The 20,443-nt window shown below is 32.5% G+C and overlaps 1 protein-coding gene across 3 annotated transcripts in view; it reads right to left on the bottom strand.

Moving 5' to 3' along the window:
* Positions 1–6,573: 6,573 nt before the first annotated feature.
* Positions 6,574–20,443, bottom strand: part of LOC134700341 (uncharacterized) — a 115,908-nt gene continuing 102,038 nt past the window's right edge. For all 3 annotated transcript variants that reach the window (XM_063561699.1, XM_063561698.1, XM_063561700.1), the window contains exons 8-10: positions 19,304–19,432; positions 9,420–9,459; positions 6,574–7,645 (exon numbers count right to left, since the gene is read on the bottom strand). In XM_063561699.1, coding sequence (XP_063417769.1) covers positions 7,395–7,645; positions 9,420–9,459; positions 19,304–19,432 — 420 coding nt within the window. In that variant the 3' untranslated portion in view covers positions 6,574–7,394. The remainder of the gene's footprint in view (positions 7,646–9,419; positions 9,460–19,303; positions 19,433–20,443) is intronic.

The raw sequence follows: 20,443 nt of genomic DNA, 5'->3' as shown, positions 1-20,443 counted from the left end.
AAAAAAATACACAAGCTATCATCGGCCGAAATAATCCGATGCATTATGCGTACTGCATGACATATCCGACAGTGACATGATTTTCAAAATGAAATTATAGATTGTGTACAAAATGCTCTATACCACTCAGTTTGCATCACAAATTATTTGTTGAAAAATCCGGTTGAATTTTAAATTAAAGAACCTTTAAAGACAGAGCATGAAAGTGCCTTTCCTGATTTTTTCCCCCTACAATCCAGAAAGATTTGTTTGTGTATAAGAAGGTATTCTACACGAACGGTTTACTTTTGTGTTGACATGAATATCAATAATACTAAATTTTGAATTTTTCGAAAAACTAAGGATTTTCTTTTCCCAGGCATAGATTACGTAAGTCGTATTTAGCACAACTTTATAGAATTTTTTATCCTCAATGATTTTCAAATTTGTACTTGTTTGGCTTTATAAATATGTTGATATGAGCGTCACTGATACGTCTTATGTAGACGAAACGCGCGTCTGGCGTACTCAATTAGAATCCTGGTACCTTTGATAACTATTTACTAGAACTATTTACTCTCTTCCCACCAAAAAGTGTGCAGGAAGGTTACAGAAAGAAGAGGCCTCAACACAATTACAAAAAAACACTTTGGAAATACTATTGTCATACAGTGCCAACAAGGACACGGAATGTCTAATATTATTTACAGCAGCTCAATTTCTCTACTCTTCAGTACTGCTAACCGTTTTAAAGCCAATATAAAATCATGGTTTATGTAGGAGATTCCTATAAAACTGTAAATAAAGACAATGCCCTACCAACGGAAAAATTGAGAAAATGCTTAGCCTTAGTAGGAACAATAGTTTTTATCAGTAGAAATCAATTCACGCCTTTGAATCTTGGCTTAGCATCACAAAACGCATCATGTATATTATTGTTCTACACGTCAAGTCAAAACTTTGAATAGTCATGGCTTTTGTGCTTCTTACAACAAGCTGAGACGATTAGTTACTAGGTTAGCAGATCATGAAATTGACAAGATTGAGAATTGCACATATGTTCCTCGAGGTTTTCTTGCATCTCCTGGGTATGTAACCCTCATTCAAGAAGGAGCAGACAATGTTGCCATAAATACAAAAACAATATATGGTAACGATACGTTTCACTCAATGGTAAGGACGGTCTTTTAGGTTCAGTCTTTGTCTCATACCATTGAAACTATGTGAGTTCCCTTCCAGTGACAGAGACTACATCTGCTCTTATCAATTGTCTACAGTAGGACAAACCAAAAGAACGCATGGAACCTATACGTCACGAATATACCTATGGGAAAATCAAAAAATGTGATAACCGAGATGCGAAAACATCAGACATAGCTTTGGTATTTTTATTGCTTCTATAAACATACTGTTGATTTTCCAATTGGGAACAATTTGCCTACAGGAGGCACACACGTTATTACATTTTGGACAGACTATTATCGTAAAATATGTATGTACTGTAGATCGTTCACTATAGTATCATATGCACCGATCGTCGACCCAAAACCAAGCGATATGGCTATTATATATACTACAATGAAAAGGTGTGTTGATATGTGTATGAAAGCCGCCCAGCAGTATTCAGTTCAGACCTTTGACCAACATTTATATGCCATTGCACATCAGATCAAATGATCCAGGCCTCTTGCATTCCAGAGTCACATAGTTTGTTTGGGAGGGTTTCACACTAGCATGCTTTATTGCTTCTGCGGTGATTGGGGTCAGACATATCAAATAGTTGATTCAAGAGTATACGCAGCATTAACCGTTGAACAAATGCTTTCTAGAAAACAATTCCACAGAGCCGTCAAAGTTCTAACTCATTAATATGACGAAATGATGTCGCTATGGGTATCCTCTTTTTCTATTGGTGTAGGACCACAAATTGTATGACCCAAAAGGCAAATATAGTTCAAGTCATCATGATTTGAACACGTTACGTGTTGGAATTGTTACTAGTAAATGCTGCTGTCTTGTTCACCTTCCATCGAGCGAAGCTTCATTTAACTAACAGGTTTAAAGAGCCAGCATTCAAAAAAAGATATGGATGACATCACATCATGTAAAGTCGTCAATGAGTTTACCCTATGAATACGGTTGGAAAAAAAGACTACAATGATTCAACCCCCGTTCTATACACTGAACTTATGTCATCAGAATTTATTCAGGATTCAATTTGTTTTGAAAAAAAAATTGCAGTAGATAGTATATATGAAAATATGAGCGGTGGACACAGTACCGGCGGGGTTGTCTCCATATCCATATTGCATGATTTAGAATCCTGGCGAAGAAAGAACAAAAGGTTTCTGCCAAAAAAATTGCGAATTTAACATTGTTGTGCTGATATTAAGAGTAAATATAAATGAACTATGTATGTTGAGCCGTTTATTTCTTTCTCTTGTGAAATTCAGTCGATCTGTCGTAGAGTTTTCACTTGTTTAAACATTGATATGTCATCGATATCGATAACATAGAAAAGTAAGGAAGGATAATTCAATTCTTGGTACAGTATCACAATATGCTTGTATTTCCTTCTTTTATCTCAAATTCACACTGTAACTTCAACATGGCCCGGAGATCTTACCTAAGTCAGGTTCAGACGACCAGCAGTACCAGTTTAAATGAATTTATTATAATAGTTGCCAAGCACGTTACATTTTTTATGGAACAGTATAGAGCTTGAGATTAATGCTATCTGGTTTGATCAATTAAAAAAATTAACTATTGCTCAATAGTTATCATAGGTACCAGGATTATAATTTAGTACGCCAGACGCACGTTTCGTCTACAAAAGACTCATCAGTGACACTCATATCAAAATATTTATAAAGCCAAACAAATACAAAGTTGAAGAGCATTGTTTATTTTATACATGTTGTTTTAGTTTTTAATTTTGTTTCATTATACTTCTAGATATTAGTGCCCACAGTTAACGTTGGTTTGTTCGTTTCTATCTTTCAATTATTGAGAAGGACCTGTGAGTCCATTGTTCGTTCAACAAGTGGGATCGTTGATATTTGTATCGCATTTATGTGAAGAACCAATATCAAATATAGTTATTTTAGAGATCAAATTAAACTCGATCGCCCATACAAAATGTCATATATAAGTGTTTGCCTCAAACTGTCTACATAATCTAAAGCTTATGTAAGTATCAATATACATTGTAACAGAATAAAGTATAAAATACGTTATGAATTATGTGTTTCAGACATATCATTGTAGCAGAAAGTAAGGTTAAAACTATTTATAAGATACAAGGACATATATATTTGGAAAGGTATAATTATTTCAGTGTTTAAAGTCGAAAGAAAATCGTACTTTAAAAGTTATAAAATTGTAATGTAAGTTTCTTAAGATAATTCATTGGTCATTGGTTTCTTTAAATATACGGTTAGAACAATTGACTGACGTCAGAAATAATTGAGATAGTACGATGTTAAAAATGTTTGATGTATTTTATTTGTTCTTAATGAATTATTAATTACTATTCACAATCAAGTTACGTTTGTTATCATTCTTTTGTCGTGATTTTTCTCTGACACTTACGCTTTGAGACTGCCTATGTTCCTACCTAAATCACGATTTACAGTAAATATGGGCAGATTATAGTACGAGAGAACGATAGTTCAAAGAGGTATGTTTATGAAGATAGCAGATGTTCATGAACATACACTTATGTGTTTTACGGTCAAACTTAGCCACTAAAGTAGATAAACGAATGTCAACTAAATCATTTCAAAATTTAAAGTATCACGTGACATTAAACTGTTGTTAATTCAAAGTAAGTATGTAAGGTAGAGGCTATGTCAAACACACATTATTATATGCGGTTAATATCCCAATTAACTATGAAAAGAAGGACTACCTATCAAATAATTACTGAGTGCATTCATGGTTAATTACTAGTATTGTATAATCATCAAAGTAGTGAATGTCATTGTGTTGAATAAAAAATCAATGAAGTTCCACTAATCTCACAAAGGAGACCATATTAAGGAAACAATATTTGAAATGTTTCAATCGCTAAAGAACATAAATTTCAATTGCTCAAGTCTGAAGTTTTTACAATTATTACTTAATAGTTTCTATTTTCGATGTTGAATTGTTTAGACCTGCAACAGTAATCGACTGAAAACTACATAGTATAAAAGAAGATGTGGTATGATTGCCAATGAGACAACTCTCCCCAAGAGACAAAATGACACATAAATTATCTCTTACAGCTATAGGTCACCGTACTGCCTTTAACAATGAGCGAAACCCATACCGCACAGTAAGCTATAAAAGGCTTCGAAATGACAATGTAAAACAATTCAAACGAGAAACTAACGGCCTTATTTATGTACAAAATATACCCATCCCACCCGGTGGTAACAGACTGACCATTACAAACACAACTCAGTTTCTCATTCAAGGTGCTCACTTATCCGTTGAGGTGAATTAAATGTTGTTGCAGTTCAATATGTTGTATCACCAGCCCAGTAGTCAACACTTCTGTGCTGACATACATTAGCGTTGATATGGTCATATTTATAAATTCACTGTTTACAAAATTTAGAATTTTTGAAATACTAAGGCTTTTCTACCTCAGGAATAGATTACCTTAGCTGTATTATGGCAAAACGTTTAAGACTTTTGATCATAAAGCTCTTCGTCTTCCTACCTTATTTGGCCTTTAACTACTTTGGATCGACCGTCACTGATGAGTGTTTCATAGACTAAACGAGCGTCTGACGTATATACAGAATTTATTTTGGTATCTATGATAAGTTTATTTACAACAACTGGGTCGATGCCACTGCTGGCTGGTGGAGTTTTAATTTCCAGAGGGTATCAACAGCCCAGTAGTCAGCTTTTCTGTGCTGAAATGAATTATCATTGATATGGTCATATTTATAAATTCACTGTTAACAAAATTTAGAATTTTTAAAATACTATGGCTTTTATACCTCAGAAATAAATTATCTTAGCTGAATTAGGCACAGCTTTTAAAATTTTTGATCCTAATGCTCTTTAACTTCGTACTTAATCTGGCCTTTAACTTTATGGGATTCGAGTCTCACTGGTGAGTCTTTTCTAGACAAAACGCAAGTCTGGCTTATATACAAAATGTAATCATGGTATCTATGATGAGTTTATTGGCAGTTAGTCATGTTCAGACTGATCAATCTGATACATGTAATACGTATCTGTTCAATCAACAGTGTTCGGTATTGTGAGCTAAATTCATCAACCGTATCAAACTTACACGAAAAAACAAATCTAAGCAGTAGTAAATTTCACAATTAAGCAATATGTACATAGTAGCTTCACATTTGAAAATTACTCGGCACTTACAGTTTAAAACTTTTCAAATAATGTTCAGATCAAGATGCCGGAATCAGTTTTTGGTATTATGATATGTTAAATGACAACAGAACCCAAAACAAAGTCTATACAATGTGGAGAGTCCTTGACAGGATGAACTGCAAACCTACAACTAGCGTCTGCCAATATAAACACCTCTTCTTTATTGTTTTCATTATTTGATAATACAATTTTCTGGTTTTAACTTGACATCTTATATTCAATCTTAATCTATTCGGGATATTTTAACCAAATCCTTTATATATTCCTGCTTATAATGAACCATTATACACAAGATTTCAAAGTGGTGAGTTTTAAATTTAAACTTGGCAATTTTGTCAGAGGCGATTATGAATCTTTACACTTTGGGGATTATTTGTTTCACAACGATGGGTATGTTTTACTTGTTGTTATGATAATCTTATCGTCATTTCTTTGAATATGTTCTACTGAATAAGAATTATCACCCTTACTAACATAAAACAAAAACGAATGCCTCAAGTGGAGCAGGATCCGTTTATACCCTTTTTGTAATGTTTGAGTTATCAACACTGTTCACAGTCTGTTGTTTCATATGTCATGCAAATAGTGTTTCTATTTTAAATGTATACAACTGATTAAATATATCAAGTTTAGAACATTTACTGTACCGATGCTTTTCGTTTGGTGATTTCTTAGAGTGAGAAAAGAGTCAACTACCTATTCGCCAATTTGTAATGTTTAATCGATAGATGAATGTAGAAAACGTTCAACAGAGTTGTAAACGACGAGTGACGTATATGTATCAGCATTTTCTCATCCAATTTGAACATACCATGGCTACCCGTTTCTTTACGGGTTCATTTTTTCAGTCTTTTTCTATGTTATGTTTTGAGTTCTGATTTAACTCGTGTAGTCTTGGTGGGTTTTGTCATATTTTGCACATAATTTTAAACTTATTGTATGTACTATGCAGTTTAAATGTTGTCCATCGTTCAATGTTTTACGATGAACTATAGTTGATTGCTCCTCCTTGATTTTGGCCTATTCTGGATAATGTGTCTCATTGGCAATTATATATTAAAAGATTGCATATTGTTAATCATCTCTTATCTAAATCAAAAAATTGTTTGGGTTCTCCATTATCTTAACCTACTGATTGCGTGATTTTGAAAATTAAATAAAAAACGCGATTTTAAAAACAATGAACAATAAATAAAAACAAAAAGTACATTACCATTTATTAACGAAAAAGCAACACGTTATATGATTAGCCTTATAAAACATCATGTTTGTAAGCCTTGATACTATAGATCTGACACGACATAGTTATATATCTCTTCTAGTATGTATTTTACATCAGCAAATGATATATCAGTCTTCCTAATTTCGAAAGTCAGAAACTATTAAAATAGTAAAAAATACCGAACTCCAAGGAAAATTCAAACGGAAAGGTCCTTTATCAAATGGCAACATTAAAAGCTCTAACACACCCAGTACAATTTGGAAAAAAAGCAAAAGATCCCGAAAGGTATGTAAAAAGAAAGTACAGTGGAGGGTTTTCATATTATCATAAGAATATATCGAGAGAGAGTGATTTTTAATCTGATTTGATAAACCCCTTTCAAACATAAAGAAATGTGATTTCAGAAAAAAACGAAAGAAAAACGCTCATTTTCTTTTTTTTTAATATGCTGTATTTAAATTTAAGTTATTAATTTGGCAACTGACCATCTATTTTAAAATTATAATAGATAATCAGTTGCAAATCAATTGATTTCATGAAATGTATCAAAGGATAATGTCAACTTTTTATTTTTGTTCATTATTTTCTAACTCTTTCGTAAAGTTTGAATTCGTTTTTTAACAAGCGTTTATGAAATATTGTCAAACATGAAACATTAACTCCTTTGTGTTAATCTGGATAAAGAATTGTAAATATATTGCACTTTATTATTCTACAATTTTCAGCCGTCCTTAATATGTAAGGAATAATATATGCATGGCACAATCTTAATCCTCCAAACGCATGATAATTGTTTTGGTTATATTCCCTTCTTGAATAATTTGACTTTTTGTCGGGCGCTGGTGCTTTTTCTTCGTAAGTGACCTAGAAGCGATGTTGGCGTTTTTAAGTGTCTTCCACAACCACACAGTACACCTTCCACAGGAAAATTAGCAGTTAACCATTTTGTGAACGTAACTCTATTTGTTGTAGCGAACATTCCTCTTTTCCTAGCTCTTTTCTTTTTTTTCATAAAAGTATCCTTTAGTATGTTGATAGCCTCCGTCCATACTACAATTTAAGATTGTTGTACATGTACATTGATAGATTGTTAAGGTGAACGGAATATCTGTTTTGTTCATCTTTATAAATGAAGTTTATTTTTGTATTTTTCTTCTTATATTAAAATGTATAAGCCGCAATGCTGGTTCGCCGAAAGTGTCTGTTGTTGTTTTCTTTATTCTATATTTTAAGCGATATACTATTTCAAAATTATATTACATAGATAATTGCCGTTTTATGTAAACAAGAGGCTCTAAAGAGCCTGAAACGGTCACCTTTAAATTTAGCTAAAACATTTTTATCAATGTTTCTTTATTTCTTTTTCATTTCAATATATATTCATGAGTGGCTTTAAAGAGGTAATTTCAACTCTCTTTCTCAACGTACAAGGAAAATAAAATACAAAGCAAATTTAAACAAGATACTCTGAAATTCATTCAGTCCAAATCATATTATAATATTCAAGACAAGAACTAAAAACTACAATATTTCCAAAACACCAGTAGTTCAGAGGCAATAAATTTTAAGAAAGATACCCGATTTTTGCTGATAACTTCAAGGCAGGAAGACCTTGAACTGATGAAACCTTTATTTAATTTTCTTGTATGATTTGTGTTGATTTTTTTAGATTTTGAGATTAAAAAACGGCATTTTACCGTACGCTAAAATTAGTCGTTGGGCCATATTTTCTGAGGAAAAAAACCCACAAAGTTTATTATGTATAACCTAAGAATCATCAGCTTGAATTTGGTTTAGTTGTCACAGAAAAGAAGATTTTTTAAAGTTAGAAAACATGATTTACAAATTGTTAAAAATTTACTTTTACAGTCAATAAATTCTTAAAAGGTCAATTGACAATATTAGTCATTAACCATTTGTGGAGAACTTTCGTTGCTTAACATTTTTGCTGTTTACAGTTTATCTGTATCTATATTAATGTTTAAGATAATAACAAATCACTGCAAAACTCTTAATAATTGACGATTTAGTGGCAGCTACCCAACATTCTATGGTAAGATTCACAAGACAATTTCAGGGCTGATCGAATTTGATATAATAACTCTTTATTCTTAATGTCAAAATTTACCTTAAACTGCATTTTATCCCCATGATCAATTTTTAGCTATGACGACCATTTGGGTATTTTTAAGAAACAGAAAAAAACACATACTAAATTCTAAAAATCATAATAACCATTCAGCTTAAGTTTAGTTGGAATAATTGTAGTAGTTTTAGAGAAGAAATGGATTGTAATAGTTTACACCGGACGGACGACGACGAAAGACGACAATGGACGCCAAGTAATTGCAAAAGCTCACATGTCCTTTATAAGGATGAGCTAAAGAAAACATGGACTAACTGGTTACTTTTTAGTGCAAAACAGTAAAACACTATAGTTTATGATAATTTACTTATTACCTTCACAGCCGATTCTTAATTTCCTATTCAATGAAAGTGATCTCATATCTTTTTTTATTATTAGAAAAAATATAATTTGATGACGGGACTACAGATTTATATACATTTTCTACCAAACAAAATACATGTAAACAACCCTTCCTCTTTCTTTATATTAAAAACACTGCTTTTTCATTACCCCTCATTGTCGCTAGCTATGTAAACTTCTCTGAAACCTTGCGGTTGATTTTTGTGTGATAAAATTGAATAAGAATCATGCTTCGTTTTCATTAATTAAATGATAAATCATTTCAGTCATCATCTTAGTAGTTTCAATAAAGAACAAAAAATAACGATGTATGTGATTCAATTCAAAAACATATACCTGTTAGTTTGGGATTATGTACCACATCTGATATTGCCAGCTAAAATAGAACGTTGGATTAGTAGTTATAATTGTAGCACGAATCAATGTTAATCTATGATATGATGTTTAACCCAAAAAATCTGTTCATTTAACACTTTTCAACAATTTCGTTAATAGTGGTTTTGTCAGTGTCTTGCTGTGAATTACTGGTTATATATTAAGTCAATTGTAATTGATATGTTAGCGTGAAGGCTTTTTTTCTTCTTTAAATGCATAGTTTTTACAACCATTAGTCTCGTGAAATAAAATACTGCATATGTTCTACAATCGGAGATGATCTCCTTCGCTCCTTTATTTGTTATGTTCTATTCATCCGAAAAGACCAAGATGTACACAATGTTGTAAATGCAAAATAACCTATGTTTCATGTTGAAACAGCTTATGCATTTTGTCATGTTTATTCTTAAGCCAGAGGTGTTTGCTTTTACTATTTCGGTGTCGTGTTTGTAGACTGTTGTGAGTTTGTTTTTTTTTGTTTACTTTGATCGTCTTTTTATCTTAGTTTCTTCGATTCATTGTTTGTGAGTGTTCTGCTTTATTCTTTCAAAAACAATAATTGCCGTTATAAAAAACAATAGCAATTTTGCTCATGTGTTTGAATTAAATGTTATATTATGGATTTTTTTTTAAATCAGACATTTTGGAAATTTCATACTTCAAACAGTGTTTTCTTCCAATTAATGTACGCGAAATCTAGGGCCGTGTTCACATTGACATTAACTCGGTGTTATGTTAGCGTAACTCACACGTAAACTAAACATAAATATAAATCAATTGCTTTAAAAAAGCAATTGTAGGGGGTCTTTCCCCCTTAAAATTAATTGAATTGGGGGGGGGGGGGGGTGTTTGTTTGTTTGTTTGTTTGTTTGTTTGTTTCTGTATGGGGTCTATATTATTGTTACCGGAGAAGTTTCATGTTTAGTTTGGAAAGTTTTTCTTTTATTTTAGGTACAGCGCGCGCGCCACATCACGTGACACGGGTTTATAATAACGAAAAGATAGTCTTTTTATTTCTTTTTAGGTGGGGACGTTAAACAGACAACATCTATAGAGATGGAATGTACACAATGTAATTTCTTTTGTCATTGTAGGAAATTGACATTTTGATGACAGTTCACAAAGTAGTGCATGTTTTGGATTTAATTGATCCGGTGTAACTTTAAAACACATTTATTGATTATTTTCTGATAATGTACATTTTTCAGCACCTGTTTGTAACACAGATTAGTATTTCAAACTCGGAGCGGACATTTTATTGTAGGTTTTTACTGAGATTTACGGACCTAGCAAGCGATTTTTACGGCATTGCCATTCCTTTTCTCTAGGAAAAGCTTTGAGAGATATCTGCACCAAGTTTTTTTATAAACGTTTAGTACATGTATGCCCTGCTGACTGCAAATTTTGAGGTCGATTGTACTTGTAGTTTCAGAGAACATGTGGATTTTTTTTCAGAAGTGACGTAAGAACAATATTAAATTTCAATTTTTCTTGAATAATTGAGAGTTTGTTCCTTCAATAAATTGTCATGATTAAACAGTCATACAGATTGATTGATTGATTGATTGATTGATTGATTGATTGATTGATTGATTGATTGATTGATTGATTAGTTGGTTAGTTGGTTGGTTGGTTGGTTGGTTGGTTGGTTGGTTAAACACGTTGGATAGGGTCAATTGAAACACGGAAAAAGAAACAAAGAAGATCTTGGACCCTATATTAAACACATGAGACGGAAACATGATTGATTGATCATGATCATGATTGATTGATTGATTGATTGATTGATTGATTGATTGATTGATTGATTGATTAGTTGGTTGGTTGGTTGGTTGGTTGGTTGAACCCTATAAGAAACACATGAGACGGAAACATGATTGATTGATTGATCATGATCATTATTGGTTGATTGATCATGATCATGATTGATTGATTGATTGGTTGTTTGGTTGGTTGGTTGGTTGGTTGGTTGGTTGAAATTCAAACACACATAAAACTGTTTAAATAGTGCCAAAACCACATAATTTGATGACCTTGACCTTTGACCTTGTAACCTTCGTCAAGGTCATTGCTCCACAAGGTCATTGCAAAAGACCCTATGGGTCAAGGACCTTTTGTTTAAGAGTTTTGCCTAAAAATGGCTTTTTAAAAACCATCGATGGGAGTTATGTCCCTTACATGATGGTAAAATCAATATAGTCATAATGTAAAAAAGTTGCCCCTTGAAGTACCAAGCATTTTTCACTGCTTAATTTTTTTGTATCTATAACTGTTCAAGAGTTATAGGGAAATCAAAGACATATGAAAATCTAAAATATGACCTTGACCTTTGACCTTGACCTAATTTTCTAAGTTAGGAATCAGGGGACTCAAATAAAAACATTCCAGGGTTATACGGTTAACGGTTTATGAGTTAAAAAAACATACCGACAAATTTATTCCGTAAAGATAGATAACTCCTATAAAATTTCTTCGAATCGCTTCGATCCAAATACGCCAAAAATTATTGAGGATGTAACGAACAATTTGTAAAATGAATTTTGTCGATATCTTTTTTTGTTACGAAGGAGATGCGCTAACAAGGAAAACAGTGTTTGGGGAGATAACTCCTACAAAGAAAAGTATTCGTTTACGCAGGGTAAATTTCAAAAGCGCATAAACTGTTCGATATCATATACAAAATATCTAAGCGACATATTGCGAAACAAATGTTTATCGCAAGAACAAAATTAGGCGGAAGAAAAAAAAAAAAAAAAAAAAAAAAATAATCAGAAGAAAAACAATAGGCTTTCCACAGAAAAGTGGAAAGACCTAATTACGTTTCCATTGATAATAATCAATGTAAACATGTATGTTATATCATGTTTTGTATACATGCAGTCGGTAGTCTTGTTTGTCTCAACTTGATATATTGCTTTCTTTTTTAAAAACAAACTTTTTTAAAATACCTTATGAGCCCTTTATTTAGACTTAAGGTATCATCATTGCCAAAAACATAATTCATTTCGAAAATGTCTTCCAGAAGCGACTGGACTTACACAGAAATATTTTCCACTGGTCTTTTCTCAATCAACAATTCAATCATTAATGCATCAATAAAAAAGTAGGCGGCAAATGGTATGCTTTGAATAGTATTTCAAATCCGGTTATATGTACAAAGAAATAAAATATGTTTACGCCAAAATCGTAGTTGTTTAGAAGTATCTGCATCTTTTGTATCTTTGAAGTACTGCAAATCAGTAAAATGGCTTTCATAAAGGAGCAACGATTTAACCTCAAGGGGGTGTTATGTTTTTTTTTTTCGGAGTAAAACTTTCAGAAGGTCGTTCCCTACTTGTTGTCCGAGATAATTGATTTCGATTGTATTTAAAGAACATTTAAGGTCAAGGGACAGTAAATTGGCTATGTCGCAGATTTTGCTTATATTTGGCATACAATCTTGGCTGGTTGAAATACAACTAAAAATCGAGAAAAAATACATTTATCTCTTTTATCATCTGGAATATTGCAGATTTTGTTTTTAATATGGGTGAATATGTGTATAGAAAGCATATGAAATCGGCGAAAACCTTTCAAAAATTTGTCAAATCTTTAATTCTACTCCATAGAGTTTTAGAGAAAAAAAAACACATTTCTGTTTAAATAAAATCATCAAGTGGTCACCGATAGTTTGTCTACATATCGACTTGTTTCTTTGTTGGTAGTCAAAAACGTAAAAAATCAATGTTTTAAGGCCTGCGAAGCGGTGACGTTACGATTATTTTGACGTTTTGTTACATTTTGTCACAAAGAACACAACTTTAAATGATGTACACCGTAAAAACGATGTCGGTCACCCTAGCTTTACTTTTCATCATTATAAGGGAAATATATGTATCAACAACATACAGTTCTTAACAATTTGATGACAAATATTAGAAAGTTTTTTGCCGGTTTTATGTGCTTTCTTTACAAATGTTCACCCATTTTGAAAGAATTCAAATAGTAATATTTCAAACAATAAATAAGGTGAATGCATTATTTTTTCGATTTTCAGTTGCACGTCATCGCACTAGAGATGTATGCAAAATTTACTGAAATCCGTGACATAGCTGATTTACTGTAACTTCACCTTAAATGACATATAGTTTACAAGTGTAAACAAATCGTTTGATCAGGTAAATACACAAGGAGTATGGATGTGAATAAATTTAAAGTGTAACCAGTGTAAATTACATTAAACTGATTGTAAACATGTTTTCTGAACATGGCGTTTTGTCAATGCACATAAATTGGTTTCCCCGAAAATATATGAATCCATAGTAAAGCGAAAATAGCAAACTAATTGTTTTCTTTTATATATCTGAAAATGAAGTAGGAAAATTGTTTAAAACAGTGTTGCAACGTCAGAAAAAATGGACTCCGCGCATTCTTAAACAACACGCAAAAATAGTGAACAAATATTCGCAAAGACGCCAGGCGTATATTATAAAATGTTAATGTGTGCGGCCTTGATGTCTTAACCCTATTTCATGAAAAATACACTATACAAATGTGGTCAATAAATATACACATGGAAAAAAGTATTGCAACACCAAATTCAAATTCAAAATAAAAAAAAAACTCTTTTTGTTTTTTTGTCAAATGATTTGTTGAAATAGAACTAGTTCAACATTATTCAAATTTCACCTAAGTTTAATCAATAAATATCGACTCTATCAGTTCTTATCTGCACATGCAGCTACTGTACTCATAAAAACTAAAACAGATGTTTTTATCCTCATTGTTTTCAACACTTAAAATAACTAAGTTGATAAATTTATGTTATTGACACCTTGTAATTGGTCATCCACAACTCATAACTGCAACAAGATGGCAGATATCCAGCATGAGGGAAGCAGACAATACTATTATAAAAAGAGAATGATGACCATACAGGAGCCTTTAAACAAGAACTGTTCGAGATCGACTAATCGCTACCGGTTATCGTGCGATAATACCATTTTGGGGACCTTTGCCTACGAACAGACACACAGATGCCCGTATCCAAAAAAGTGCAAAGCTCACCAAAGTTGGAAATTAGCGTCGGGGAGGAAGATCCATTGTTCCAATTGGAATTCGGTTTATCTTTTTTGGCCCATCATAGCCGGAATTTGAACCATATCAAGCATATATGTGACACTATTGGCCGAAAAGTGCACGAAAGGACACCCCAGTTCAAACAAGTCATGAATTAACAATACCCTTCGTCAAGAATGGATGCTGCTAGCTTAGCAACAAATAAGTCGACTTATGGCAGGAATCAGAAGAGGTAAAGATGCGGATATCCGTTTGAATGGAGGCTGCGCACAAAGTACTTATACTTTGGGGTATAACGATCAACCATGATGTGAACAATCATCTAAAGATAAATTTTGAAATGTCTGACATTGTAAAGTTCGACTACAGTAAAAGTTGTAAAATGCATTTTTTGGTACAAAAAACACTTCATTTTGTTATAAAAATTTTGGTTAGATAAAACTTTTTTTTTCTATTAAACACGATTGCTAAAATGTGCTCAAATGCGAAAAAAAAATATCGATTCAAATATTGCCAAATACGAAGCGTTATTCTCGAAGAAATAAAAAAAAATATTGGCATTATGAAAAAGTGTAAACAAAATATAAGGTTAATCTTCTCTCAGATTCATACTGTTTAAATTGAGAAAAACAAAGCCCGACGTACGCTATGTCCACAAATACTTGAATGTGAAATTGGATCAAGTTATTTGTTGTGTGAGACATGTCGGTACACAATTTAAGGCTTTTCAATTTTCACTGAAGAAGTATATAAGGAGGAGCCTTTGGAGAAATCAAAATGGTATGAGTAATTATCCATGTTCAGTTAAACGACGGTTAGAACTGTTTTTCAACGTTGATAGACGGCGATGACGGTTAAAGATTGATCTCTAATAAGTTTGGCAATGTTAATACTTGGTCCTCTTCAGGGTTTTCTGAATGTCACACATGTGTGAGTATTAGGCAATTAAAAAATCAGTGGTTTCGCTATCCTGTTGTTACCGACATTTCTCAAACAACCAACAACATGATTCCATTACACGTTCATTTTTTGAGGGATTTATTTTGTTATCTTATATTCATATGCAATTTGTTTATGGCATAGTTATAACATAGTGATATCAGAATGTGTTGCTTGGACCCGTTAACTATCTTTATTTTTTTTTTGTTATTATGTCACCCGATCGACAATGTCGGGTGACATATTGCTTTTCCTCTGTTTCTTTTTCCCTATCATTATTATTATTATTATTTTTTTTTTTCTTCCACCTAATTTTGTCCGCCCGCTTTCTCAGAGCCAAAGGAACCAATCTGAATGATGGTGCACTATAACAAGGAACACTGATTTTCCTTTAGACTTTTTGACTTTGGAACTAAAAAATAGCTGCCATCACCAAGGAAACGTAAAAATGGTGAAAAATATAATTTTAGAGTTAGGTGAATTGTTTGAGAATGCTTAACCTAATAATCTTTAGATTTTAATACAATGTACGTGCCCACTATATACTGCTTTGGGATGATTTTGGCAATCATTGGAACTGCTATGTTGCCATGGATACTACACCAAAAATTCCAAAGAAACCAGAAATTTAGCGTTGGAATTTGAAAAATGTCTGCCGTTACCATGGAAAAAATGCAAAACAAGTCGAAATGGTCCCAAAACCTAAAAGTGGCATTTACATTCTTAAAATGGTAGGTTAAATTAATTGAAACTTTGATGGTATGGTCCCTCCCATGTACCGATGTGGCATATGCCATTAAATTTTGGAAATGGTGTCTGTTGCCATAGAAACCAATCAAAATGTCAAAAATTTCAAAATTTCAAAATGCTGCAAAATTAATGAAACTTGATAGGATTGTTGACTGGCAAGTCTGGATGAGACTTTTCAAGTTGGAATTTCCAAAATGGCCACCGTTGCCATGGAAACTGTGAAAAAGTCAAAAAATTTAAAAATGCTCCAAACTGAATGAAACTTATTATTATTGTTCACTGGCATGTATAGATCAGACTTTTGACTTTGAATTTTTCAAAATGGCTGCCGTTGCCATGGAAACAGCAAAAATGTGAAATTTTCTTAAATGATGTAAATATACTAAAAATTTACAGAAAAATGTATAGCCATGCAAATATGTCCATTAACTGTCAAAATGTTTTGAAATGGCTGCCGCTCAGTGGCAATTGGGGGAAGGGTGACATCCGCTATTGATTGCAATAGCAATTCTAGTTATAATTACGATTAGTCTATATTTTTCCGAAGTTTAATCTGGACATCATCGTGCAACATTTTATTGCATCCATCTTCTGCATATTAACCTTGTCACGTCACATAACTGGACAACGAACAATCGTAGGATACATTCTTGATTTTATTATGTGGCTAACTATGACGTGAGAAACCTATGAAATATGATAATTAATGCTTTCAAAATGCTATGATATATTTAACTGAGTAACAAACGTATAAATTTAGATATAATCATACTGGAAGTATTCCATTGCTTCATTCTGGACTATGCCGTATCGGATAATTTAATTGCTAAGCACAACACCTTTACTTCATACCGGATAAATCAATAACTTCAATAACTATTTTGGTACATTGTAAAATTGTTCTTTGTTTTGTATCTTCAGTTGTTTTCTATTTTTGGATTAGTGATCGTATAGAAGTCAGCATCTGATATTTTTCTCTTTGTAAACAACGCACCTGGTTTAAACTAGCAGAGGAAGCCAATAATTGTACCTCACTTCTCTTGAACAAAATTTGCGCGTTAGTATCAGTTGTAATTTTAATTATGCTTTATATTGGGCTTTAATCTTTTATTAAAAACGTGAAACCGAGACTCTAGAATTAAATGAAAAAGAAAAAAGATGGATTGGATCTCTTTTTCAGGTCCTAGCAACATATTAACTTGTATTTAAACTATGGTATCTCGAGGAAAAAATAGCGTTTTCCTTTTCTAAATAAGTTCATCGGACGGTTCTAAGACCTTGTTTATAAATATTCCGTATCAACTTCACAAATAATACATGATGGTCTTGATGTATAGATTCTGCATACTGATGTTGTTTATCATCTTAACATCGTTTTATATTGTTCTTTCATTTGTCTTTATTCTCTTATTAATATTACTTTTGCTGTTGGATTGTTTTATATGATATTCATTTAACGTGGCTCGGTACTTAAACATCCCTTCAATGTGTTTGTATTATCTTTCATTTTTTGCTGGTGTATTTTGAATATGCGACGTTTTGTGTTTCTTTGGTTCTTATAACGTGACTCTTTACTTTAAAAGATCCCGTTAATATGATATTGTTCTATTATATGTCATTATGATATATTTCTATTATGAATTAGAAAATACGTTGAACCACAAACGTCAAAATTATCCAATCGCGTAGTGGGATGAACTATTTATGAATTCTTATAAATTCTATATAATTTTTGGACTATAAAAATCTCGGTCTATGTCTGTAATCAATTCTTACATACTTTGATTTTTTAAACCTGAGTGCTAACATTGCCCATGCGAAATTTTAAATTGTTTTATAAGCATTGAACAACAAAGGAGAAAGTCCGGTTAGAGACGATTTTGGTCTCATATTTCAAGTTCATCTAACGAAAGTTTTTGGACACATTTTAAACACTTAAGTGTGTATTTCAATTGATTCGATAAGTTTACGTGAAAGATTTTAACTGATTTAGTCATTAAAAACGCTCTGATTCAAGCTTAAATATGAAAAATCTATCAAATATGTCAAAAAACGTCACATTTCAGATGGTTTATGTCAAAAATGAAAGTGGCCTCATCCGTGTTCATCCTCAACCATTATATATGTTTTGTATTATCATCAAATACAACTTAAATTTCAATATTATTAATGAAAACGAATGCGGCCACTTTCATTTTAGACGGAAACGGTCTAAACATTAACCAAAATGCTAATATTTTGAAGATTTCAGTAATTTTATGTTCATTTCCATTTATTTACGTTTAAAATTGTATACGATTGCTATGACAATTGAATCATCAACTTAAAAGAGTGACAATCACTTACACATATCATGATGTTAAATGCAATCTGACTAAGTGTACGTGATATAAAAAGGCCAACAATATTTCGTATTTTTTTCTCAAGAGTGGCGAAAGACGCCAATGGGACACTCAAACTCGCAAGTAGCTTATTTATAACTTTTGCCTTAGAAATATAGTCTGCCAACAGTTATCCACCACCATATATAACTGGTAAACATCAATTACGCATCGAAAACAAATCGGCGAAAATGTTAACACCTTACAATAAACCTTCCTACGAAAATGCAGACCACACTGTAAATCTTTTCTTACAAACAGCTAAACTTGCTTTCTTCTATAAGATGCAAAAGTATCAAGGCACATTATGATGTAACGACATCAGATATATAAATCGATTTCATCCAAATGATTAAAAAGACACGTGATTTAAAAGCATTAAAACAGAAGGCGCAAATAAGGCTTGTTAAATTAGTAACCATAATTCGCTCGAGCAACATTGTAATGAAAATATCAAAATAGCCGAGGTGCTGAAAGTATACTGTCACAGGAATAAATATTTAGTGAACAAACTAAGTAAAACAGCATTTGTCGATGCAAATACACAAAAACCTAAGAAACTAAAACAAAAACATCATAAAATAGTTCAGAATAAGTAAATGAATCGGTATATCAGTAGTATGATATATTGTAAGAATATCTTTTAATCATACCGGTTGTCAATTATCTTTATCAATTATTTATGTACTTAATTTAAATAAAAAAAACATATTTTACCTCATGATCTTCATTCACTCGTCTTAATTCTTCTTCATCTTGAACATTATTTTGGGGAATCATAGCGTTGGTTTTCATATAATCAATGTTGTCTTCGTTGTCGCTTTCCAAATCATCACTTGACGTTTCCTTACATATAAGAAGAAAACCATAACTTGTGGTTTATAAATATACAGAACGCCAACACAGAATCACCACCAACTATAACTGGCTATCTTATATAATATTGCAAATTAAACATACGCAAACGAAATCGTTAGAATCAGAAGATTGAACTCCGATAAACACGGCAATCGTTATTACATGTAGGGTCATCTGTACTTTTATAAATGCACTGTTGCGATAATATTAAATCATATTCCTATTGACCCGCGTACAGGTAAAATTTGATCTTCATTAGGTCGTTGTGTAACATGGCAAGGCGTAAGTTATCTGTGGCGGAACTTTGACAATTAATTTGCATGTCAAATGCAGGAAGGAGCACTATGCGCATATGTTACCATTTCAATGTTAATTACGCGTCATTGTCAGAATCGTACAGAAACTGTATGTTAATACAAAGTTCCGGGAGACAAATTTTACTACCCGTCGTGATGACAGACTGCTAATTAGTCGTGATAAAGCCAACCGATTTACTTCTGTCCCACAGCTTAGATATCACTGACCTCTAGATGGTCGTGTTCGTGTAAGGCATTTCGTGCTATCAAATGACCAGCTATAACAACCAGGCACCGTATAATCAGGTTTAAAAGGGTGAATGACCATTGACAGAAGAATAGCAAATCTGGGTAGATATCCATTGGTGAGATGAGTGATGGTTTCTTTTACAACCAATAGACGGCTGAATACGAGTTTGACTGAAAAAAAACTGAAAAAAAGCATTAGTCTAATGACTGCATTCGGAGCTGGTGGCGTTACAGTATGGGGTGGTTTCTAATACCGTTGTAATAGAGGGGCAAACGAAACTAGAGGGACAGGCAAACTCATAAACCGAAAAAACTGACAAAGTCATTGCTTAAAAAGAAAAAGACAAACAGACAAATAATAGAAAACAAGACACAACATAGAAAACTAGAGAATAAGCAACACGAACCCCACCATAAACAGGGGTGATCTCAGGTGCTACGGAAGGGTAAGCAT

The sequence above is a fragment of the Mytilus trossulus genome, unplaced genomic scaffold, assembly GCF_036588685.1.
Source record: "Mytilus trossulus isolate FHL-02 unplaced genomic scaffold, PNRI_Mtr1.1.1.hap1 h1tg000138l__unscaffolded, whole genome shotgun sequence".
NCBI lineage: Eukaryota > Metazoa > Mollusca > Bivalvia > Mytilida > Mytilidae > Mytilus > Mytilus trossulus.
This window is presented reverse-complemented; position numbering and strand designations above follow the sequence as displayed.